Here is a 26,951-nt window from a genome sequence, read left to right as displayed (position 1 = left end):
TCACACTGCTATGCTTTATCTTGGCCAGGTCGCAGTTGCAAATGAGAACTTGTTCTCAACTAGCCTACCTGGTTAAATAAAGGTGAAATAAAATAAAACAATTTTTTTTTAAAATACTGTAGAACCACTGATAAGTAACTAATACTGTAGAACCACTGACTAGTTACTATTAGAACCACTGACTAGAAACTATTAGTGTAGAACCACTGACAGGTAACGAATGTAACTGACAGTTAGACTTACAGGTTAAGTCGTTGTCTTTCGTCTGAATTGTTTACGTGTCCGCTGTGCGGTGGAAATGATAATACAAGCGGAACTACGTAGCTAATACTGTTGTAACGGGGATCCTTATTGTAGCAACACACTTTTGGAGGGAAGGCAATCCTGCGTTAGCTAAGTTTTCATGTCATCGGGTGTAGTTCATAAAGGTTGAAGGGTGTATGTTAGGATGAAGTGTGAATTCACGCCAGGAATAATAAGTGTGAAGTTTGATTTCCTCCCTTCTGTAATAAGCAGCCAATGAGGTATTTTTTCCTTTATTCATGTGTTTAATCTGAACCCGTTACCCGATGACATGAAAACTTAGCTAAAGCAGCGCAGGATTGTAGAACCACCGACTAGTAACTATTATAACCACCGACTAGTAACTATTACTGTAGAACCACTGACTAGTAACTATTATAACCACTGACTAGTAACTATTATAACCACCGACTAGTAACTATTACTGTAGAACCACTGACTAGTAACTATTACTGTAGAACCACTGACTAGTAACTATTATAACCACTGACTAGTAACTATTATAACCACCGACTAGTAACTATTACTGTAGAACCACTGACTAGTAACTATTATAACCACCGACTAGTAACTATTACTGTAAAACCACTGACTAGTAACTATTATAACCACTGACTAGTAACTATTATAACCACTGACTAGTAACTATTACTGTAGAACCACTGACTAGTAACTATTATAACCACCGACTAGTAACTATTACTGTAGAACCACTGACTAGTAACTATTATAACCACTGACTAGTAACTATTATAACCACTGACTAGTAACTATTATAACCACCGACTAGTAACTATTATAACCACCGACTAGTAAATATTACTGTAGAACCACTGACTAGTAACTATTATAACCACTGACTAGTAACTATTATAACCACCGACTAGTAACTATTACTGTAGAACCACTGACTAGTAACTATTATAACCACCGACTAGTAACTATTACTGTAGAACCACTGACTAGTAACTATTATAACCACCGACTAGTAACTAGTACGTTAGAACCACTGACTAGTAACTATTATAACCACCGACTAGTAACTATTACTGTAGAACCACTGACTAGTAACTATTATAACCACTGACTAGTAACTATTATAACCACTGACTAGTAACTATTATAACCACTGACTAGTAACTATTATAACCACCGACTAGTAACTATTATAACCACCGACTAGTAACTATTACTGTAGAACCACTGACTAGTAACTATTATAACCACTGACTAGTAACTATTATAACAACCGACTAGTAACTAGTACGTTAGAACCACTGACTAGTAACTATTATAACCACCGACTAGTAACTATTACTGTAGAACCACTGACTAGTAACTATTACAACCACCGACTAGTAACTATTACTGTAGAACCACTGACTAGTAACTATTATAACCACCGACTAGTAACTATTACTGTAGAACCACTGACTAGTAACTATTATAACCACCGACTAGTAACTAGTACGTTAGAACCACTGACTAGTAACTATTATAACCACCGACTAGTAACTATTACTGTAGAACCACTGACTAGTAACTATTACTGTAGAAACACTGACTAGTAACTATTACTGTAAAAACAGACTAGTAACTATTACTGTAAAAACAGACTAGTAACTATTACTGTAGAACCACTGACTAGTAACTATTATAACCACCGACTAGTAACTAGTACGTTAGAACCACTGACTAGTAACTATTAGAACCACCGACTAGTAACTATTACTGTAGAACCACTGACTAGTAACTATTACTGTAGAAACACTGACTAGTAACTATTACTGTAAAAACAGACTAGTAACTATTACTGTAAAAACAGACTAGTAACTATTACTGTAGAACCACTGACTAGTAACTATTATAACCACCGACTAGTAACTAGTACGTTAGAACCACTGACTAGTAACTATTATAACCACCGACTAGTAACTATTACTGTAGAACCACTGACTAGTAACTATTATAACCACCGACTAGTAACTAGTACGTTAGAACCACTGACTAGTAACTATTATAACCACCAACTAGTAACTATTACTGTAGAACCACTGACTAGTAACTATTACTGTAGAAACACTGACTAGTAACTATTACTGTAAAAACAGACTAGTAACTATTACTGTAAAAACAGACTAGTAACTATTACTGTAGAACCACTGACTAGTAAATATTACAATAGAAACACTGACAAGAAACTATTACTGTAGAAACACTGAATAATAACTATTAAATTAAATTTTATTAAATTTTATTGCTCACATACACATGTTTAGCAGATGTTATTGCGTGTGTAGCGAATTGCTAAATATTACTGTAGAAACACAATAGTAACTGTTACTGTAGAAACACGGACTAATAGCTATTACTGTAGAACCACTGACTAGTAACTATTACTGTAGAAACACTGACTAGTATATATTACTGTAGAAACACTGAATAGTAACTATTAAATTAAATTAAGTTTTATTGGTCACATATGCGTGTTTAGCAGATTTTATTGCAGGTGTAGCGAATTGCTAAATATTACTGTAGACACACGGAATAGTAACTATTACTGTAGAAACACTGACTAGTAACTATTACTGTAGAACCACTGACTAGTAACTATAACTGTTGAACCACTGACTAGTAACTATTAAATTAGTTTAAATTAAATTTTATTGGTCACACACGTGTTTAGCAGATTTTATTGTGGGTGTAGAGAATTGTTAATATTACTGTAGAAACACTGAATATTAAATATTACTGTAGAAACACGGCATAGGATATATTACTGTAGAAAAACTGACTAGTAACTATTACCGGAGAAACACTGAGTAGTACATATTACTGTAGAAACACTGCATAGTACCTATTACTGTACAAACACTGAATAGTAACTATTACTGTAGAACCACTGCATAGTAACAATTACTGTAGAAACACTGACTAGTATATATTACTGTAGAAACACTGAATATTATCTATTACTGTAGAAACACTGAATAGTAACTATTACTGTAGAACCACTTACTGTAGAAACACTGAATATTACCTATTACTGTAGAAACACTGAATAGTACCTATTACTGTAGAAACACTGAATAGTACCTATTACTGTAGAAACACTGAATAGTAACTATTACTGTAGAAACACTGAATAGTAACTATTACTGTAGAACCACTGACTGTAGAAACACTGAATAGTACCTATTACTGTAGAAACACTGAATAGTAACTATTACTGTAGAACCACTGACTGTAGAAACACTGAATAGTACCTATTACTGTAGAAACACTGAATAGTAACTATTACTGTAGAACCACTTACTGTAGAAACACTGAATAGTACCTATTACTGTAGAAACACTGAATAGTAACTATTACTGTAGAAACACTGAATAGTAACTATTACTGTAGAACCACTGACTGTAGAAACACTGAATAGTACCTATTACTGTAGAAACACTGAATAGTAACTATTACTGTAGAAACACTGAATAGTAACTATTACTGTAGAACCACTGCATAGTAACTTTGTCAAGGGATATTCATAATCTCCAAATCAATATCAGTATCTCCAAATCAATATCATAAATCAGATGAGATTAGTGACACCAAAACTAAATCACAAAACTTTAGCCAGGATGTGGCAGGTTGACATATACTATGTTCTCTCTTCCCAGAAATGCGGTGGTGTGTAATATTGAGCTGTCCCCTTCCCTTCTCCCTGGGAAGGACATCTAAGTGCTAATCCTGGTCTCCAGACTAGTGAAGGTCTTATAGCTTCAGTGACGCTCCGCTGTCTGTCTGTCGTCTACCTTCGCTTAGCCAGGGCTTAAAAAGTGAGCAGGCAGCATTGTTATAAATACACGCGCACGCACGCACACACACACACACACACACACACACACACACACACACACACACACACACACACACACACACACACACACACACACACACACACACACACACACACACACACACACACACACACACACACACACACACACAGCCATCTCAGCAATCCCCTCCAAGCTCCACAACCTTTACCTTCAAACCCTGATGCAGTAAATAAATACATCAGAAAGCAGCTTGGGGTTTTAACTCTCTCTCGCCCTCCAGATCACCGGGCTACCACAGACGTGTAAAGAGATCTGGTAGACGCACAGACAGCAAAACCATAACTCCTGTTTCAAAGGACCAGGAGAAGCTGCAGGTGTACTGTCTGCACTCAGACTGTTGTTGCCACTTCTGATGGGAAGTCTTAAGACCATAAGGCTCCTGAGACTCAAGTAAGGTAAAAAACTTCTTTAGGGAGTGAAAAGAGATGGAATATTAAGTGGGATTTATTTCTGATTGACATTTTGGATGGGATTTCTGATAGGGAAAGAGGGGGGGGGGGGGGGTTACATAAGTAGACAGGGACAGCAGGAGGTGAAAAACATACTATTTTCTCAGTACTTTATTAGATACGTGAACAGAAACAACAACCCGGTAAATCGCAAAGAAAAAAAAGAAGTAATTATCTTCCAGGCGAGCGAGGCTAAATTCACGGAGCTGTTTAGCGTTTCAGCCGAAAGGGGCACGCTGCGGCCACCAGCCGCCTCAGTTCATTAGTTTAATTGGCTGTATAACATGGGCATGCTCACTCACCACCACAAACTCATCTCTCTCCTCAATGGGGGTAAATGGCACATTACTAAGTCAGAATTATGTGGTACAAAAGGCCTTTGTCCACTCACACCGCCGACGAGCAGACTAAGCAGGCTGAGGCTTCATAAATTGGCTGATAGAGTGGTGGGGAGAGGACCATAGAGTCATTATAGACTAGCTAGGTGGTGTGGAAGCAAGACAATGGATGCATCCAAAAAGGCACCTTTATAATGGACTACTTTTAACCAGGGCCCATAGGGAAGCATTTGAGATGCAGCCTATCTAGTGTAGCAACTGATCTTAGATCAGTGTTTTACTGGAGTTCAAGGGCTTTATAATGAACCCAGATGGAGCTGATGCTGATTAGTCATCTGTATTCAGTACAGTGTCTCATGATTGGGCATACAATTGGGCTTTTTAGTGATTTGATCACCATTAATAAAGGTGCCCTCATTCTTAATGATAAATGCATTAGCACACTTTCACATTTTGTCTGTCTCATGTGCTACTGGACATTTGCTAAGATGCTCATCACTCACTCCTTTCAAACTAGTAGGCATTATTTAGGATGTATTGAGTCTTCCACCAGTACATTTACTTTCAGTAATTCCCAGACGTCCTGATTATTCCCTACAGGAATATTTCAGCCACGATTTCTGGAAAATCTGGGAAAAGTTATCAGAATTGTACAACTCTACAGGCAAGTCTGTTAGAGAGTCCCTCCTTTCATCTGCTCCTAACGCAGACACTTTGCCTGTTGATTGGGAGAGAGTTGAGGAGTTGAGCAGAGGAGACTGAGCGACAGAGACCACCTGTTCCCATCTACTGACTTTAATTGAATAATAATGCAATCAGGATCCATTTACGCAGCGCAATTATGTCTGCGTCTTGTTTACAGTTCACAGTGGTCACAGAAGGAGATCTCATTATTGAAATGGTGGCGGTGGCGCATCTGCGCGAGAGAGAGGGAGAGAGAGAGAGAGAGAGAGAGAGAGAGAGAGAGAGAGAGAGAGTGTGTGTCTCTCCCCTATCCAAGTCCCTCTCTCCCCTGCAGCTGCAAAGAACCAGTGGCTGCTGTGCTAGCAGCGCTGGGACAGCAGACACTTTGAGTGTTCCGTCTGGGCCGGAAGTCTGACCCTGCTCGTCTGGACGGTAATGAGACAGCCCTCGGCAGCTCACGCCTGATGTCCTGGAGGAAGAGCTGAGCAGTCCATTAACATCATCTGACTAACCAGTCTCTGTCACATTATCTAGTTTGGGACATAATTGAAGGAGCTGATGAGGAAACAGTATGCATGGGACCATACGGAATAATATGTTGCAACAGTGATAGACAGTGGCCATTTCTAAAGGCCAAAATCAAAGGACCACTTTGAAGCAGAAAACAAACAGTTTAAGCTAGTTTGTCAGGAGGCTTTATCCAATATCAAAAACATTGACGTTTATAGTCATTCAATCATATTGTTTATTATATTTAAAATATCTAATATCGATATTTCATCTTTCACTCTTTCTTTTCTGAGCCAAAGCTAAGGCAGTATACTGTAAGAATCCGATGCTCTATTCTCAAAGGTCAAGCCTATTTCTAGTTCAACAACATCATGCTAGTTTCTCAGGAACGGCAATAGAATCAAAGTCCTGAGTGAGTTATCTTAATGAAATGACAACAGCAACCTTCAATGACAGAGTCCCACATGATATCCCATATCATTTCTTTCATCAGTATTTTCACCTCTTTCCTTTGTGTTTCTTCCACTGTGTGATGGTGTCCCAAATGGCACCCTATACCCTATATAGTGCACTACTTTTAGCCGTACTGGCCATTTGGGACATATGTTTATGTTACCGTGACTTTGGGGGTGTGCACTGTGCCAATCCATTGGTGTACATGAAGGACCCATGTTATGCATTCACTTTTAGTTGTGATTGTATTGGCCAGTTCCTGCTGATTGTGAATAACTATAAACTCTGATATATTCAGCATCATGCTCTTGTCATCACTATTCTTCACCGAGGAGGGTCAAACGCCAAAATAGACATAGTCGCTAGAAGGATTTATTTCTCCCCCAAAAAGTCACCTTCAAACCAGAGGACGTCTGAAGTCCATTGTGGCCCGTGGATAGAACTCGTAACATAGAACTCAGAATAAAAGGAAGGTGTAGAACACAGACTATACAGCCTCCAGTCAAGAACAAACCGCTTTCCACTTTCATCCTTTCCTTTTCTATGTTCATTGTCTCCTTGGAGCTGTAAAATAGCACTCACATTGGTAAGGGACAAGTGTTTCAGAAATTGAAAACACAAAAGGAAGAAGAAAGATTTTTAAAAAGAGGCCAAGAGACATCAGTCACTCACAATGACAGCCGTGAGCGACAGAGCTGGAGAGAGATCGGGTGAGAAAACGGACAGAGAGAGAGAGACAGAGAGAGTGAGAGAGACGGAGAGAGAGAGAGAGACAAAGGGGGGGAGAGAGAGCCGGAGAGAGAGAGAGAGAGACAAAGGGGGGGAGAGAGAGACGGAGAGAGAGAGAGAAAGAGAGAGATGGGGAGAGAGAGAGAGAGAGAGAGAGAGAGAGAGAGATAGAGAGAGAGATACAGAGAGAGAGAGAGAGAGAGAGAGAGAGAGAGAGAGAGAGAGATGGAAAGAGAGAGAGAGAGAGAGACGGAGAGAGAGAGAGAGAGAAAGAGACGGAGAGAGACAGAGAGAGCGATTTTAGAGGCGTCAAACTGAACAAAAGGATGCAGCGGACAGATCGGGACAAGGGGCTAGGGGCTAGCCTAGTAGGAGTACTGTAGTCTTTTCATACTGGGACAGGGAAGCTGGGCCCTAATAAGTCTAGCTTCTCAGAGTAGGAGTGCTGATCTAGGACCAGTTTTTCATTTCAGATCACAATGAATACTGTTATATGGGCAGGTGGGGCCTGATCCTCGATCAGCAGTCAGTTTTACCTTCTGTCCGTGGCACTGAAAGGCACAACGTGGATCCCCAGAGGCCCGCCGACATTGGACACCTCTACCAGCTTTAGCATGTCACTGTGGGACAATGATGGATGAGGCAGGGGGTGAGAGGGACGGTGGGAGGGAGGAACGCATGTGTGAAATAAAAACAGAAACAGAAAAAATTGAGAATAACACAAAACAACAGGATAACATGACAGGTCTGGGAATGGAGCCTATATCTAGCAGCTAGGGAGATGCTACTGCAGTCACTCACTGATCCAGTCCCAAATGACACTCTGTTCCCTTTGTAGCGCACTACTTTTGACCAAGGCCCATAGTGAATATTATAGGAAATAGGGTGCCATTTGGGATACGAGCCCTATAGAGATTGGCTTTGGCTCAGCTATGCCTCTTCTCTCATGAAGCCATCCATTATACAGTCAGGCTGAGGAACCAGAGGTCGATTAAAGACCCAAATGGAGACTCCAATTAAGTGATTAAGATCAGGTCTTTGTGTGCTCTGCAGTAAAACTAGCCCCGATGAATTGGAAATGTGGAGGGATGCTTCAGCCCTGCAAATAAAGCTGCGAAGACGTACGAGGGAGTCACATTAATAATAGTTAAATAATACATGGAAAATCACATGATGATGGTGGTAACACTGATGGTGGAGACATGCACTGAGTGTAAGGTGGTTTTGGACAATGAATCTGTAACTATGTAATAATGGTGTATATATTGAGTATAGAACATCTGATTCATGGACACGACAATGTTATGGAGTACTGAGATGAGTGAGTCTATATGGTGTATGCCTGTCATAAGAAGTGGTTATATTACAGGAAGAGAGAGAGTTGGGTGAGTCCATTCCTACCAGGAGGACGGTGGTGTGTAATGCACTTACTTCAGAGATAACGTTGGGGAGTGTTCCACACAGGAGTCGGCTCTCCCCACCGGCTCTATTCTCCCATTCCTCTCTTCCTGCTTCACCCTCTCCTCTTCCTCCTCCTCCTCCTAGACAGACATAAAGAGTGAGTGTGAGAGAAAGAGAGAGAGAAAGCGAGAGAGAGAGAGAACAAGGTGACAGGGAACATCAAAGACTATACTGGCGGTGACCTAAGCTGTCCTACCGTCTGCGTCTCTGCATCTCATCTCTTCTTTCCTCCCTTCTTTTTAATCCAATTACAGGAGAAGGAGAGTAATGGTCTCTGTTTTAGCGTTGGGGCTCTCTCTCGCTCTCTCTCCGCAACATCCGACAGAGGACAGCCAAGCAACACTGAAGTGGCCGTAATCGATTACTCATACTCAATCAATGTGGATGGGGGGGATGGGAGGAGGTAGCGGTTTGCCAGGTTCTTACAGTAATCTGATAAAGCGACGGGAGGATGAGACACAGGCCATTTGTTTCTTTCACTCTCTCTCTCTCTCCATTTCATTTACCCTTCTCCCTGTTCTTCAGCCAGGGCCATTAGCCATTATACCTCTCTGTCTCCCTGTTTACAGACATACTCAATATCAGACGGCTGGGGACCTTAGCATCCTCTGTGAGAAATAGAAAGTTCTTATACTGTATTAAAGAGATACATTCACAGTATTCATGATGCACGTAGATAACAATGTAGTGTCTTTACAGTGGTAGTACCAAAACAAAACAAACATTCATCCACAGCTGATTCATACGGTAGGTGTAATGGTGATATTTCGATCAAGAAGGTATGTGGTGATTCTTTGTTATAATGATGACATTCTGGGGGTGGGGTTAGTATGTCTAGACACTTAGCAGAGAGGGAGAAGACCTGAAATGGTTTGTTAGCCTCTGATATTAATATGCCTACTGCCCCACCCCTACACCTTCCCTCCTCGCTGAAATGTCAAGCACATCTAAATAACCGCTCTGTTCGCTCTCTCATTCTCTTTTTATGGAAATGCATTCAGCCTTTTCAAACTGTGAACCCCTGCGACACGGGAGGGGTTTAGAGGGGGTACTGGGGCCCGTCGGGAGACTCGTATTCTTATTTATACATTTCCGAAGGTGAAGAGAGACTGACATGGGGTCATGACAATTTAATCAGAATACCGACAGAATCCTGCTGCCAAGCAGCTGCTGTATCCTCTATTAGGTGTTTCTATAAAAATGAGTCAATCACCTTTGTCCCCAATGCAAGGCCCCGGCTCTGTTGTTTTTAATTATGCGTCATGACAGGTCTCATGTGCCTCCTTGCTTTTATTCATATGCTTTCTATTGGAAAACAAGGGGGATACTGGCATACTGTACAGTGGGACCTCAATGGACCTGGCAACCCAAGGATACCTGGCAACCCGTGGAATGCTTACATAAACTATAAACAGAGGACTGAAGGATAACATAATGGTGGAGGTGAAGGGAAAAGAAGGGAAGGAAGCATGTGATAATAGAAAAATAAATACAATCAGATCTCCAAAAGTGGAATACTGAGGGGGAGAAAGGGAAAAATATTTAAAAAATACAGAGTTAAAAAAAAAAAAAAAAAAGGCAGATAATTTGCATAGAGCATGTATGCAGGGGAAGACGAATGGCGGAGTGCTCTTTGCTTGTTGCCTTTGACAATAGGGTTTAGATGGCTGGGTTGAAGCCGAGGAAGAGGTGGTGATTCACATTTATCATTACTGACACTGACAAGTAATTAACTCCCATAACAGTTGCTCTCGGTGACAAGTCTGGCTGTTTGTTGAGTGACAATTTTGTATGACATGAATGCATCTCTGCTCCCGAGAATCTCTATTCAGTGGAAAGGGAGACCTGTCGAGCTGAGGCTGAGCTAAGCGGTAGAGGTGGAGGAGTGGAGTGGATGACTGGAGGAGACGAGGAGTAGAGGAGAGAGCAAGGTATCAGTGTTTAGAGCTCATTGGTACACAGAGGTGAGGAGAGGTTTCTATCCATGGTTCACAACAGAGATAGGTAGCAAGATACCCACATGAAAAAAGTACTACACTATGGTATAAATAGAATAGTATTCACTGTAATGTTTTTGAAGACTTTACTGTAGTATTCACTGGACTAAAGTTATCAAAAACACGACAGTAAAAACTATTATTTACATTTAACTACAGAATAATTACTGAATTAAAAGAAAACGAGTATATACTAAATTAATGTAGCATTTTTGCAGATTGTGGTATACTGTAGTATTTACTGTAGCATGCTGTGGTATTTATTGTGTTTTTGCAGACTAATATTTTTTTGCATAAATGATTGTAGTATTTACTAGTGTTTCTGTTGTATTATCTTTGACATAGAAGCGGAGGCTTTCTCCTCGAAGAAACCTACTGGAGAAATTGTAAAGAGCAGGTTTTCCATAGCCTACCTGTAGGTAGGCAGGTATGACTGGGGTCTGAACAGATAGTTCAGAGCTTCTGCTCTTTTCTAAAACCTGTAGAGAATACAATATAATTATGATTTATACTTGGCATATATGTTTCTCACTTATGAGTGGCACAAATTGGGATATGGGGTATGGGGGAGGGGAATGGGCAGAGTATATCATTAACTTATAGGGGACTGCACTGTTTTTGCGGACATTCATGTAGTACTTAAGAAACAAAAGTTGGTAATGCTGTAGTATTTACTATAGTATACTACAGCATTCTATAGTAAGTACTACACATGATCGAGGGATACTACAGTGTGTAGTATAACACTCTACAATATACTACAGTTTACTACATAATTATATAGTAAGTGCTGTAGTCAAGTCTAGTATTTTTTTCATGTGGAGGGAGTGAGGGAGAGAGAAATACAAAAGAGAGAGTGAAAGAACGAGAGAGCAAGCGAGAGAGAGATATAGTAAGGTAGATATAGTAGTCCCTTGAGGGATAACTGGTGACTGACATCCCTGATGGACTGATTGATTGAGTGACTCAGAAGCAGTGGGTGTCACTCTCTTCTTGTCACCAAGGGCAGAAAGAGCCTTACACTGGCTGCCAGCCCTGCTCTATTGTCCATCTGTCTCGCTCTCTGTCTCATTGCCAGTACTAAGCATTTAGTGACAGGAGAGGTGAGCCACTAGCTAACGAGACACCTCTCTATCTCTCTCCTCCTCTCTCAGGTGGGTTCTATGTATAGTGGACGAGGAGGGGGCTTGGTTTGAACTTTTTAGTTCCGTTACAATGAAGTAAAGCTTGTGCCTTTAACAATGTAACTACAGGGCCAATAAAGCTATTTTTAAATTCAATCTCTCTCTCCATCTCATTCCCCTGACTATAGTTGGCCGGACAATGCCTTCCTTCCTGATCAGAGGGGAAGTAGCTCTGCAGCGTTTCACCTCTCTCTGCACCTCACTTTAGGTCCTATCTATGTTGTGCAGAGTCAGACATGGTGGAGTGAAGGGGCCTGAGAGCACATCTCTCAACACATGGGGCTGGGATGGCTGTGTGCTGTGCGGGCATGGGGCTGGGTCAGAGCCAACTGCCTCTCCAACAATGATAGGAAGCACAGCGTTAGGAGCCTGGGGGTTAGACAGCCAGTGCATTAGATTATTGAAGCAGATATGAAACTTGGCTTGGCAGTCAGACGGGGAGGGAGTAGAGGGAGGGACTGTAAAGTGCAGAGTGCCGTTTCCTTTCACAGATTGAGTGGTGAGAGAGTGGACAGGGGGAATAAGGAGGACACGGGATAGGGCTGCTGGATGCAGGACTAGCTACCTGCTGGGTCACGGATTGACCCCGAAACAAACACATTGACGCATGGGTGCACATACATTGTCTGCTCGCTGGAGGGTTGGTGGTAAGGGTGTGTGCCGAGTAACCTTCCATCAGATCCCATCCTGAAGGAAACACTGGAATGGCCAAAACGAAATACTGGAATGGCCAATAAGAAACACTGGAATGGCCAAAAAGAAACACTGGAATGGCCAATAAGAAACACTGGAATGGCCAATAAGAAACACTGGGATGGCCAAAAATAAATACTGGAATGGCCAAAAAGAAACACTGGAATGGCCAAAAAGAAACACTGGAATGGCCAAAAAGAAACACTGGAATGGCCAATAAGAAACACTGGGATGGCCAATCAGAAAACACTGGGATGGCCAAAAAGAAACACTGGGATGGCCAAAAAGAAACACTGGAATGGCCAAAAAGAAACACTGGAATGGCCAAAAAGAAACACTGGAATGACCATAAAGAAACACTGGAATGGCCAAAAAGAAACACTGGAATGGCCAAAAAGAAACACTGGAATGGCCAAAAAGAAACACTGGAATGGCCAATAAGAAACACTGGAATGCCCAATAAGAAACACTGGGATGGCCAAAAAGAAACACTGGAATGGCCAAAAAGAAACACTGGAATGGCCAAAAAGAAACACTGGAATGGCCAAAAAGAAACACTGGAATGGCCAAAAAGAAACACTGGAATGGCTAAAAAGAAACACTGGGATGGCCAAAAAGAAACACTGGAATGGCCAATAAGAAATACTGGAATGGCCAAAAAGAAACACTGGGATGGCCAATAAGAAACACTGGAATGGCCATAAAGAAACACTGGAATGGCCAAAAAGAAACACTGGAATGGCCAAGTGTAACAAACACTTTGACGTGTGAAAAGAAATCCATATTATGATGTTGAAATGAGGAAGGGGAAGAGGGTGAAGGAAGGGTGGAGGGAGGCTTTCCTCTCATTCACAAAGGTCAAGGCCAATAATTGCATCCTCATTACATGATAGAGCTAATGTGGTTACAGTGCAGTCCAAGAGACAGAGACAAATGAGACCATACAAGACACTGGCACCATGTCTGGCATAACATGACAGAGTGGACATTGCTTCTCTAGTCACCATAATGCAAGGACAACTACAGTATAACTACAGTAAAGAGATACCGTCAGTAAAGGCTTCCTAAAGCCTTTAAATCAGGGTAAAATCCAATTGAAGTTTAATAAAAATGAAATAACTGAAATAATTGCATCTACAGTATTTTCAATGATTTCTCAATAAACTGAAAATAAACATTACATTTCAGAATTTTAACTTCAAATCACTTCCTGAACCAACACCCTACATTAAACACTTGACTACACTGCTGAATTGTGACTCAAACGACTGGGATCCACTCTTAAACAGATCCTGTCAACAATTATTTTTCCAACTGTCATTCAAGTTTAATTTGTCACGTGCACAAGTGCAGTGAAATGTTTAACTTGCAAGCCCTATCCAACAGTGCAGTATTCAATATCAAAATAGCATAAACAAATAAACTCTGGAAAAAAAAAAGTCCTCTCACTGTCAACTGCGTTTATTTTCAGCAAACTTAACATGTGTAAATATTTGTAATGAACATAACAAGATTCAAAAACTGAGACATAAACTGAACAAGTTCCACAGACGTGTGACTAACATACAGTGCCTTGCGAAAGTATTCGGCCCCTTTGAACTTTGCGACCTTTTGCCACATTTCAGGCTTCAAACAAAGATATAAAACTGTATTTTTTTGTGAAGAATCAACAACAAGTGGGACACAATCATGAAGTGGAACGACATTTATTGGATATTTCAAACTTTTTTAACAGATCAAAAACTGAAAAATTGGCCGTGCAAAATTATTCAGCCCCTTTACTTTCAGTGCAGCAAACTCTCTCCAGAAGTTCAGTGAGGATCTCTGAATGATCCAATGTTGACCTAAATGACTAATGATGATAAATACAATCCACCTGTGTGTAATCAAGTCTCCGTATAAATGCACCTGCACTGTGATAGTCTCAGAGGTCCGTTAAAAGCGCAGAGAGCATCATGAAGAACAAGGAACACACCAGGCAGGTCCGAGATACTGTTGTGAAGAAGTTTAAAGCCGGATTTGGATACAAAAAGATTTCCCAAGCTTTAAACATCCCAAGGAGCACTGTGCAAGCGATAATATTGAAATGGAAGGAGTATCAGACCACTGCAAATCTACCAAGACCTGGCCGTCCCTCTAAACTTTCAGCTCATACAAGGAGAAGACTGATCAGAGATGCAGCCAAGAGGCCCATGATCACTCTGGATGAACTGCAGAGATCTACAGCTGAGGTGGGAGACTCTGTCCATAGGACAACAATCAGTCGTATATTGCACAAATCTGGCCTTTATGGAAGAGTGGCAAGAAGAAAGCCATTTCTTAAAGATATCCATAAAAAGTGTTGTTTAAAGTTTGCCACAAGCCACCTGGGAGACACACCAAACATGTGGAAGAAGGTGCTCTGGTCAGATGAAACCAAAATTGAACTTTTTGGCAACAATGCAAAACGTTGTGTTTGGCGTAAAAGCAACACACCATCCCCACTGTCAAACATGGTGGTGGCAGCATCATGGTTTGGGCCTGCTTTTCTTCAGCAGGGACAGGGAAGATGGTTAAAATTGATGGGAAGATGGATGGCGCCAAATACAGGACCATTCTGGAAGAAAACCTGATGGAGTCTGCAAAAGACCTGAGACTGGGACGGAGATTTGTCTTCCAACAAGACAATGATCCAAAACATAAAGCAAAACCTACAATGGAATGGTTCAAAAATAAACATATCCAGGTGTTGGAATGGCCAAGTCAAAGTCCAGACCTGAATCCAATCGAGAATCTGTGGAAAGAACTGAAAACTGCTGTTCACAAATGCTCTCCATCCAACCTCACTGAGCTCGAGCTGTTTTGCAAGGAGGAATGGGAAAAAATGTCAGTCTCTCGATGTGCAAAACTGATAGAGACATACCCCAAGCGACTTACAGCTGTAATCGCAGCAAAAGGTGGCGCAACAAAGTATTAACTTAAGGGGGCTGAATAATTTTGCACGCCCAATTTTTCAGTTTTTGATTTGTTAAAAAAGTTTGAAATATCCAATAAATGTCGTTCCACTTCATGATTGTGTCCAACTTGTTGTTGATTCTTCACAAAAAAATACAGTTTTATATCTTTATGTTTGAAGCCTGAAATGTGGCAAAAGGTCGCAAAGTTCAAGGGGGCCGAATACTTTCGCAAGGCACTGTAAATGGAATAATGTGTCCCTGAACAAAGGGGGGGTTCAAAATCAAAAGTAACAGTCAGTATCTGGTGTGGCCACCAGCTGCATTAAGTACAGCAGTGCATCTCCTCCTCATGGACTGCAGCAGATTTGCCAGTTCTTGCTGTGAGATGTTAACCCACCCTTCCACCAAGGCACCTGCAAGTTCCCGGACATTTCTGGGGGCAATGGCCCTCGTCCTCCCATCCAACAGGTCCCAGACGTGCTCAATGGGATTGAGATCCGGGCTCTTCTCTGGCCATGGCAGAACACTGACATTCCTGTCTTGCAGGAAATCACGCACAGAACGAGCAGTATGGCTTGTGGCATTGTCATGCTGGAGGGTCATGTCAGGATGAGCCTGCAGGAAGGGTACCACATGAGGGAGGAGGATGTCTTCCCTGTAACGCACAGCATCGAGACTACCTGCAATGACAACAAGCTCAGTCCGATGATGCTGTGACACACCACCCCAGACCATGACGGATCCTCCACCTCCAAATCAATCCTGCTCCAGAGTGCAGGCCTCGGTGTAACGCTCATTCCTTCGACGATAAACGCAAATCCGACCATCACCCCTGGTGAGAGAAAACCGCGACTCGTCAGTGAAGACCAGTTTTTGCCAGTCCTGTCTGGTCCAGCAATGGTGGGTTTGTGCCCATAGGCAACATTGTTGCCGTTGATGTCTGGTGAGGACCTGCCTTACAACATTCCTAAGGCACGTTCAAGCAAAGGAGCAGGGAAACTGGGCATCTTTCTTTAGTTGTTTTTCAGAGTCAGGAGAAAGGCCTATTTAGTGTCCTAAGTATTCACAACTGTAACCTTAATTGCCTACCGTCTATAAGCTGTTAGTGTCTTAACGACCGTTCCACAGGTGCATGTTCATTAAATGTTTAGGGTTCATTGAACAAGCATGGGAAACAGTGTTTAAACGCTTTACAATGAAGATCTGTGAAGTTATTTAGATTTTTATGAATTTTCTTTGAAAGACAGGGTCCTGAAAAAGGGACGTTTCTTTTTTTCTAAGTTTATATAAATAAAACTACAGTATATAGACCAAATTTGAGTGGTCTCATTGTAACAAAGGTCTCATTGTACGAGTTCAGTTATTTTCAACCAGAGTGACCATATAGATCATGTAAGACTGCCCTCCCTGGACAAAAGAGAATTGTGGATTTCAATAATTCATATCCTTTTAAAGCTCTGGGTCTAACCAGAGAGCATTCCTTCCTAACCTGACTGTTATTGATGAGGGCTCGAACATTTGAGTCTCCGTCCGCTTGAGATTTTGTTATTGACTCAGTGATTGATTTAAGCCCTTATAATTAGCTGTCCCTAATTGAATTAATGTTCCATTTAACGATACAGCAGCCCAGAGCAGAGGGAAGCCGTGTCATTGATAGATCTGCCTGGACTCATATGAAATCCTGGTTGGCAGATGATGTACTGTAACACAGATACAATTCATTGACAGAGAAGAAGGAAGAAACAAACTATCCCCTCCGGTCCAGTTCTCCAAATGCCAGTCTTGTCTGCAACACACAACACACCCTTTCAGACTGATGTGGACAAATGTGACCCAGGTAGGCTCACATCTCTGATTTCATTTGCTTAATAGCATTAAGAACCTGTTTGGGCTTTAATTTGCTTAAAGTAAATCCACGTCATACAGAATGCAAACTTTTATACCCTATTAGCGGTGTGTCTTAAAACCAAAGGCAGACAGGGAGATTTAAAGCTTTGATGTCTTTGTTGATTAAAAGGGGAGAAAACTACATCAACTCGACTAGAAATAGAACTGGGGGCGAATGTGAAGTTTACGACATCTGAGATTCAGTGCCAGGAAAATAGATTTCATTAGCCAGTAATGGAGCTTGGTGTGTTTCCTAACTGCATTATGGGTAGCTGATTCCTGCATCCCTGTTGGCATCTCTGCTGCCCCCTGATTGGCTGAAGCCTCTTTTCCTGGACTGATGATTAAGAACGTCGTGCTTTGGTCAGCGAGATCAAAAAGACAGCATAGAAAAAACACAGCGGCCACAGCGAAACAAACTTATCAGTTACTCCAATAAAGTACTTGTTCGTCTTGTTTTACTCTCATCTTGGATATCGTTTCTCAAAAGGAATAGTGTTATAATGAATCTATACTGTATCTTAGATATCGTTTATCAAAAGGAATAGTACATCTAATCCCTACTTGGGAACGGGGAGTCAGTCGTCTGCTTTGAACAGTTCTGAGCCCATGGGTTCTGAGTCAGAATCAGAGAGTCCTCATCAGAGAGTCAGCCTGTGTTTCTCCCCATCGGCAGAGACACGGACAGCCGGCCTACACAGGGTTACTCTACTGTCATTTCTTTCCCGTGTGTGTGTGTGTGTGTGTGTGTGTGTGTGTGTGTGTGTGTGTGTGTGTGCGAAGCTCTCTCTGCAGAATCTAATAATTTCCTCAGTAGATGCTGTGCTAGACAGAATATAGCTGCTGTACATTAGAGTTGTATTGGAGACCTACTATTGTAGCAATGCAAGTGTTCTGCGTCCGCTCTGGGCCTCTCCTGTTGGGTATGACTTTGACTTCAGCTCTCAGCAAATTAATGAAATGGGTTAATCCTATTTTTGCATTAAGGATTTACACACTTTTCTTGGTTCTCTGAAGAGTTGTCAATGGTGGCTTTATTGAGAGGCCTTAGTAATTGCAAGGGCTGCATGTCTTTCCCTTGCCTGACTAACCACTTGACATTAATGGAAATTGCACGTGGCTCTCCTCTTGTTGAGATCTTAGTTGTTCTTCCACACAACGAATCATCTGATATGCACATGTAGTATTATCACATGTGGAAATGATCATACATTGATGATAACTGTCTGATAGGCTCATAGACAGTATGGTTTATGCCTTCATACTCGCCCACCATTACCGCCACAGAGAAAAAGTGAATGGCAACGTGAATTACATTATCAGGACCGTCTCAGTGTCCACATAATGATGTTATCTCTGGTTTCTGCCTTTTTAACCTTCCTTAAACCCAACATAAATGTAAATAACAGTCTAGAACTGTCTGATGACTCGGGACGGGTTGATGCATTGGCTGCGTTAATAGGGTAGTTAAGATGGCTGATTCAAATGACCTGACGACTCTGAGGGAAGAGGGGTTAATGACAGGGGAGCAACAGTCACATCCAATCTAATCACAGAGATGTTTTGGGGGTCTAATTTGGGATAATGGCAGTTAGCTCTGAGGGATGGGTGACATGGGAAGGAAAATGGGCTTTTGTACAGTCTCACATTTGACTGGGTTTTGAGGAGGTCAAGTTGTTTTGCAATCAACATATCTGTTGATCAACTTGGCCTTATGGTCAAGGAACAACAACTTTTAGAAGGATAGTATCCTTTTCTCTAGCGTCTGAGGCTATGTACCAAATGGCACACTTTGCCCTATGGGCCCTGGTCAAAAGTAGTGCACTACATAGGGATTTGCCATTTGGGATGCACACTGTCCCTTACTTGATTAAGCAAGGTGAGGTGTGTTTGTGTCCCAACTCAATCTCTAGGTTGAGCGTGAACTGTGGAGCTGAATGGATGAGTGTGAGGCTTGGTCATGAACTGAGCATTAACTTGTGGTACATTTAAGCAATAAGGCACCTCAGGGGTTTGTGGTATATGGTCAGTATACTATGGCTAAGGGCTGTTATTAGGCACGATGCAACGCCCTTAGCCATAGTATACCGACCATAAACCCTTGAGGTGCCTTAATGCTATTTTTAACTGGTTAACAACGTCATTAGAAGAGTCTAAATAAATGTCTTGTCATACCTGTAGTATAAGGTCCTGATAGACCCTGACTGACAGCCAATCAGCATTCCAGGCTCGAACCATCCAGTTTACAATAAGCATTAACTCAACTCTAAAGTAATAACTGAGCTCTACACGAACTGAACTCTGTGGATCTTTTCACTTGAACTGAGCTCTGTGGTAATTTTAGCAGATTAATCATCATTTTGAGCTGATTAGGGGCCAGGACAGTCTCGTCTTCTCTGCTCTGAACATCTAATCCATCTCTCAGAGTGTCTGTGAAGGTCAGTGAGCGTCTCTCCCGTTAGATACCGTCAGACTGACACAGAGACATACATGTATGTCAGTATTTCAATGACGTGTAAAACAGATAGAGGACACTCAAGGTTCAAACAGCTGAACTGTACTAAATAAACTAAATATACCTATTCCACGGTATCTCATGTGAACCCTGGTCAAACGTAATGCACTAAAAAAGAAAGAGGGCGCAACTCGGGACACACCCTACAAATTCCAATTCTAATTGAAATGAAATGGAATTGATCCCATCCCTGCAGGGAGTCAACCAGTATCTAAAGCAGAGAGCAGAGACACACCATGTCTCGCCATTAGTATGCTACAGGTTGTTTCCTGTGCAGACCTCATCATAGACACCTCAAAGAGGTAAGTCTGAAGGAGGATGATTGATGGTCCTATGAATGACTGAACAGGAGCAGAGTACACACTAGAGATAGTCATTACCGAGGAGCCAGTCTATTCCTCAGATTAACTTTTGTTTGCTGTGTTGCCCTGAGAGCTTCATTTTCAAGATGGTGGGAGGAGGTGCTGAGCGGAGAGTGGCGCTTCGTTCATTTATTTTTAATTGCTGGAGTCTGAGATTCTGGGGGTCGGGATTCATTTGGTTGTGTCCTCGCTCTATGGGTGGGTAAATGAAGTGGACTTAGAGAGGACCGGTAATGAAATGAGGTCCCAGCGGACGCACTGTTTGACTACTCTTCTTCCAGGACAAATAGGACTGGGGGACTATCTGGAGGTGAGGAGGAAAAGGAGTGAATTTGAGTTCAAATCAGTATCTGCAAACAAATGTTCTCGAGAGGGAATATATATATATATTCCCTCTCGAGAACATTTGTGTGTATATATATATATATATATATATATATATATATATATATATATATATATATATATATATATATATATATATATATATATATATATATATATATATATATATATATATATATATATATATACACACACACACACACAGTGGGGAGAACAAGTATTTGATACACTGCCGATTTTGCAGGTTTTCCTACTTACAAATGCAAATTAATTACTTAAAAATTATACAATGTGATTTTCTGTTTTTTTGTTTTAGATTCCGTCTCTCACAGTTGAAGTGTACCTATGCTAAAAATTACAGACCTCTACATGATTTGTAAGTAGGAAAACCTGCAAAATCGGCAGTGTATCAAATACTTGTTCTCCCCACTGTGTATATATATATATATATATATATATATATATATATATATATATATATATATATATATATATATATATATATATATATATCCACACAGTGAACTAAAATATAAATGCAACATGTAAAGTGCTGGTCCCATTTTTTTATGAGCTGAAATAAAACAAAAAGCTTTCTCAAAAATTTGGTTCACAAATTTGTTTACATCCCTGTCACTCCTTTGCCAAGCTAATCCATCCACCTGGGCAGGTGTGGCATATCAATAAGCTGATTATAAACAGCATGATAATTACACAGGTGCACCTTGTGCTGGGTTCAATAAAAGGCCACTCTAAAATGTACATTTTTGTTACACAACACAAGGCAACAGATGTCTCAAGTTTTGAGGGAGTGTGTAATTGACATGCTGACTGCAGGAATGTCAACCAGAGCTGTTGCCTGATAATTTAATATTATTTTCTCTACGATAAGCGACCTCCAACGTCATTTTACATTATTTGGCAGTACGTCCAACTGGAGATGACGTGTAACCATGCCAGCCCAGGACCTCCACTTCAGGCTTCTTCACCTGCGGGATCGTCTGAGGAGGGGGATGATGAGGAATATTATTATTATTACTATCCAGTTTGAGTGTTTGTTGCAGCTCATTCCAGTCGCTAGCTGCAGCGAACTGAAAAGAGGAGCGACCCAGGGATGTGCGGGGGTTGTATGTGGAAGATGAGGGCTGCAGTAGCTATCTCAGGGGGGAGTGAAGCCTAAGAGGGTTTTATAAATAAGCATAAATTAGTTGGTCTTGCGACGGGTATACAGAGATGACCTGGTTACTCAATGGGTGGACCTGGCTCCCCAGTGGGTGGACCTGGCACCCCAGTGGGTGGACCTGGCTCCCAAGTGGATGAGCTGATGCCCTCCCAGGACCACCCATGGCTGCGTCGCTGCCCAGTCATGTGAAATCCATAGAATAGGGCCTAATTTATCTATTTCAATTGACTGATTTCCTTCTATGAAGTATACCTCACTAAAACCTTTGAAATTGTTGGATGTTGCGTTAATATTTTTGTTCAGTATAGAAAAGCAACAACCATTGTGTCTATTTAGGTAAACATATTAACATCCTGTCTACTCTTTGCCAATGAAATACTAGTTTACTGAGCTATCTGCTTACTTTTAGACCAATCATGTAAAAACGTCAAGTCAGATTCATGTCGCCTACAATTCAAGACAGCACCGCAACCTCTCAGGCCTTATCCATGGCAAGCCTAATGGAAGGAGAAAGCAGATTGGTTCTAGTGGAAATCCTGAATATATTTAGGGAATAACAGAGCACATTTTAATGCATAACAACAAGGTCTACACACACACACACACACACACACACACACACACACACACACACACACACACACACTAAAACTGTATATGTAAGACGGAAGAAATGTCAGAAGGAGAAAAGCACAGTGGCGAGACAATGAATCTATCGCAATGCTGTTTTTTTTTTTAATGAGCCACTTATATCCAAGATATTTCAACTAAATGTGACCAACCTACCTAAATCGTATTGTATGAATGCATTTCTCCATCTAAAAAGGTAATGAAAAAAGTATCCAGTATCCACAGACACTGGCTTAAGCCTCAGTGGGCTCACCTGCATGCTATAGGCCAGTGGAGACCAGGCCAAGCCAGCTGGAGCTAACCACAAGACAAAAGAGGACAAGAGAACACAGCCAGCACCCTGGCTGTGAATTTGTGTCGTCACACAAAGGACATTTTTCATCGCTCTCTCCTTCTTGCTCTCCTTTCTCAGTGTCACATAAAAAACATCCCATTGCCCCCATTCAACCGCCACCCGCTTTTGTTTCCCATTGATGCAAATTAAATGTGGCTCTTTGCTTTAAATGGAGAATGGACCTTCCTGCCTGGCCCTTCCACACAAGCACGCCCACACACACACTCCCTGGGCTTGAGATGTTTACTGCAGGCTAGAGCCATGTTACATTCCTACAGCAATTTAAAATCTGTGGCCCTCTAACGGGAACCAATAAAACAGTGTGAAAAGCTCATTGTGACACTGGACCTCATTGTGCCAGGGTGGAATCATTGGAGCACAGGGAAGGGAAACGAACAAAACATAAAAGAGAGAGGAGCGAAAAGAGGAGAGAGAAGAGAGAGTGTAAAAAGGTGAGAGAGAGAGAGAGAGGGAGTGGAGAGAGAGAAAGAAAAGGGAAATCAAATAAATAGTGTTGAATTATTCAGCACTGAGGGAAATCGGATCCTGTCAATCACCTAAAGTCCATCTTTTGCCCCACTGCAAACCCTGGCAGGGAAATAAATGGTGCTTAACCGGTTAGCCTAATAGGCGTGGCAGAATATGGCTCTTATTAGCTCTCAAATAGTGTATTTGCATTGTGGAAGTTGGACTGCATGGTTCTGTCCCAAATGGCACCCTATTACCATGATAGTGCACTACTTTTGACCAGGCCCCATAGGGTAGTGCACTATAAAGAAAATAGGGTGCATACCATTTGTGCACTGCACTGCAGCATGTCCTTTTTCTTTCCTGGTTTTGACTGCTTAATTGCCTCCAGGTGATGATTATTCAGCTTGGAACTACAGAGAGACACTACTTAATGTCAAAGTGGCTCTCTAAAGGAACTTTTTGTGTCTGCCCTTAAATGAGCAATTTGATGTACTGCAAAGTTTTTGAGAGCGTAGCTACTGTAATTTCTACGGACTGTCAACAATAGCTGCCTGGACAAAGTCAGCTCCATTTGTAAATGTCCTTTGAGCAGACCAGACAGGCTTGCCTTAAAATATTTGACTCTCTTTCATACTATGACTAGGCAGAATACTCTGAAGGCTTTTCAGCAGTAGGCCTCCAGTATGCAATATAACTAGAAGTGAGCAGTAGAATCCTTGCTTTTAGACTGATTTAATGGAAAAGAAATAACGCTAATATTGCTTCTCCTAGTCCGGTTGTCAATCTCTTCTTTGATTCAACGTACACTCTAAACACATTTCATACAAATAAGGGTAATAACATATCGACTTCCTTGTTTTACAGTACTTCCATGTCTGACTCTGTGTTGCTGTTGCTTGGTCCAACTTTTCCCCGTACGAGGCACGCTAGGGCCTTCTATTCCCACAAGTCATTATGGTGTGGTGCTAAGGTGCTCCTGCTTCCTATGATTTGTAGCTAATGAGCTGGCACCCCTGCCCATGTTCAATTATTCTCATCGAGAAAGTGATTTCTCACTCCACGGAGCAAATCGGAAAACTCACTCGCTAATTCTAATCAGGACGTGGAAAGAAATGTCCCATAAATAAGGTGATGATAAAATATGCTGGAGCAGGTTGAGATGGAGGTGGAGGGAGATCGAGGGAGAGAGAGTGAGAGCAAAGAGAGAGAGAGACATGAGAGAGAGAGAGAGAGAGAGACATGAGAGAGAGAGAGAGAGAGAGAGAGAGAGAGAGAGAGAGAGAGAGAGAGAGAGAGAGAGAGAGAGAGAGAGAGAGGGAGAGGAGAGGAGATGGAGAGAGAGAGAGAGAGAGAGGGGAGATGGAGAGAGAGAAACAATGCCTTTCACCTCTTAAAGTAACCTCAGCATAGTTTCACTTGATGTCGTCAGCTTTGACGTGCATGGCAGAGATGTCTCCGCTCTACACTTCTCCAGATCTGTTTACTGACAGAGAAACATTCCAGACAGACTGTTGCTGTTGTTCATTCTGAAGGGCCAAATGAAGGAGGTAGGAAAAGCTGCCTGAGTGGTAATCAGGTGTGGCGAGAGGGAAGAAGAAAAAGATAATCGACATGAGTGCAAGACAGGTGAGTGTTTGTCTGTGCGTTTATGCATGTGCCTGTGTCCATGCATTTAGACATGTGAAGGAGACACAAAAAGGCAGTGGCTCTTTGAGCAACACAGCCAACTGATTGCTAATGACTACTTTAACACAAAGGGAGGGACATTGACAGGTAGACCTGCTATCGGAATCACCAGTCCCCACTCCCCCCCTCCCCACTCTCTCTCTCTCTCTCTCAGAGCGGCGGAGGCTAGCTGGGGGTAAATTAGTCCTGAGAAATAAGTATCAGACAGGCTGCAGGGACAACCAAAAAATGTGCAGGAACAGCCCAAAAAGCTCCAAACGGTACAAATGAGATAAGAAAAATAAAAGTGTCTCCAAAACATTCGGCAGAGTTGGCTGTGAGTTAGGAAAGGAGAGAAAGAGAGAGAGAAAGAGAGAGAGATACTTTCAAGGGGACCGGGAAAGGCCAAAGGGGCAAACTGTGTGGGAAGATATCTGAGAGCAGGGGACTTTAATTGTGCTGCTTCCAATGCTGTTTGCATTAAAAGCCTGACGATTGTTATGCCTTTATAATGCAGTCCCAGCCATAGGCCGTTTCAGACACGTAGGCTACAGTCTCAGGGAGAAACGATTGTCTGGGCCATTATGACTCAGATTAAGTTGTCAGATTAAGGCAGAACTTTACTGGTGTGAAGGGCGAGAGGAAGAGGTGAAGAGAATTCTGGATCCCAATAGAGCGAACATACATTACAGTAAGAGGAGAAGAGAGCAAACCCTGGGTAAAAGCTGTTTAACTAGGCCTATTTACTTTAAAAACTAGTAGAAATACAGTGTTTGGAAAATAACCTCCTAATCGTTGTGTGTTTGATAAGACAATAAAATATCTGCGAAATGATAATGGAATTACACTGTAAAAATAGAAAGTCTCAAAACACCATGATTGTGTAATGAAACCATGAAAAGTTGTGCATCTCAGCTGACATCTGGTGTTTGGAGGGTGTTTGAATGTAAACCCTATGGAAGTGTTTTAATACTCAGAATGTGTTTTAAAACAGAAATGAAGTACTCTAAAACACCCAAAGTGGTTCTTTAACCTTAATATTGGTTTGGGGGTTTCAGTGCATGTAAAAGGCAGCATCAAAACACAAACTATCTCTCATACAATCAATGGTTAAGAAATACAAATGGTTTATAGCCTAAATATAGATTTATGATAATAGATACAATTGTTCTATGTTTATTTAGACAGATTATAAAAGGAAAGGGCAGTAAGATGGTCCATTTTGGGGGAATTTTACCCACTCGACCACACAGCAAGAAATTATTCTGGGGTAGCAGAATGACTCATGGCACATGTGACCTGTTGGTCACCACCTAACAACGACCATACCATGACCCTAGAAGTGACCACTGACCAGGATGAAAAGGTGAGGACAGAGGAGTGTGGGATGTTATCTGTCATCTCAGGCGGAAGACGGCAATAAGACCCTATCCCCAAGCACCATATTAACCCTGTCCTGGGCGTCCCCAAGCACCGGTTTGACCCCAGGTGACTGGAACCCAACACTTGACCCTCACCATGGCCACCTACTTATGTTGATGGGTTAGTGGATGCTGTGTCATAAATAGGATCAGGAAATAGTCCTGACCTGGTGACTTGACCAGGAACGACTCTGGTCTCGAGTTAAAACTTTTATTGGTCAGGAAAACCTCCTATCTGCAGTTAAAACATCTCAGCAGTAGTCTGACTCTCTGTCTGACAAATGACTGCTGCTCCCTCCCTCTCCTCTCCTCTCAGGGGGTTGTGGAGTGGCGTTGTGTTAGTCCATTGTGCCGGCAGGTTAATGGACGAGAACAGTTCCAGCTCACTGGCTGGTCTTCACAGGAGAGCAGAAGAGGGGAGCGAAGAGGAGGGGAGGGGAGAGGCACCAGTGCTCTTTGAACACAGACACACAGCCACTCCTACCTCTAACAGGTGCTGGGCTGGTGG

General features: G+C 41.8%; 1 protein-coding gene across 4 annotated transcripts in view; it reads right to left on the bottom strand.

The window, feature by feature from the left end:
- Positions 1–26,951, bottom strand: part of LOC110535542 (partitioning defective 3 homolog) — a 542,091-nt gene that overhangs the window by 289,031 nt on the left and 226,109 nt on the right. For all 4 annotated transcript variants that reach the window (XM_036935238.1, XM_036935240.1, XM_036935237.1 and 1 more), the window contains exons 6-7: positions 8,791–8,900; positions 7,896–7,979 (exon numbers count right to left, since the gene is read on the bottom strand). In XM_036935238.1, the coding sequence (XP_036791133.1) occupies positions 7,896–7,979; positions 8,791–8,900 (194 nt within the window). The remainder of the gene's footprint in view (positions 1–7,895; positions 7,980–8,790; positions 8,901–26,951) is intronic.

The sequence above is a fragment of the Oncorhynchus mykiss genome, chromosome 11 (assembly GCF_013265735.2).
Source record: "Oncorhynchus mykiss isolate Arlee chromosome 11, USDA_OmykA_1.1, whole genome shotgun sequence".
NCBI classification, from domain to species: domain Eukaryota; kingdom Metazoa; phylum Chordata; class Actinopteri; order Salmoniformes; family Salmonidae; genus Oncorhynchus; species Oncorhynchus mykiss.
Note: the sequence above shows the minus strand (reverse complement) of the source record. Positions and strands in the feature narration are given on the sequence as shown.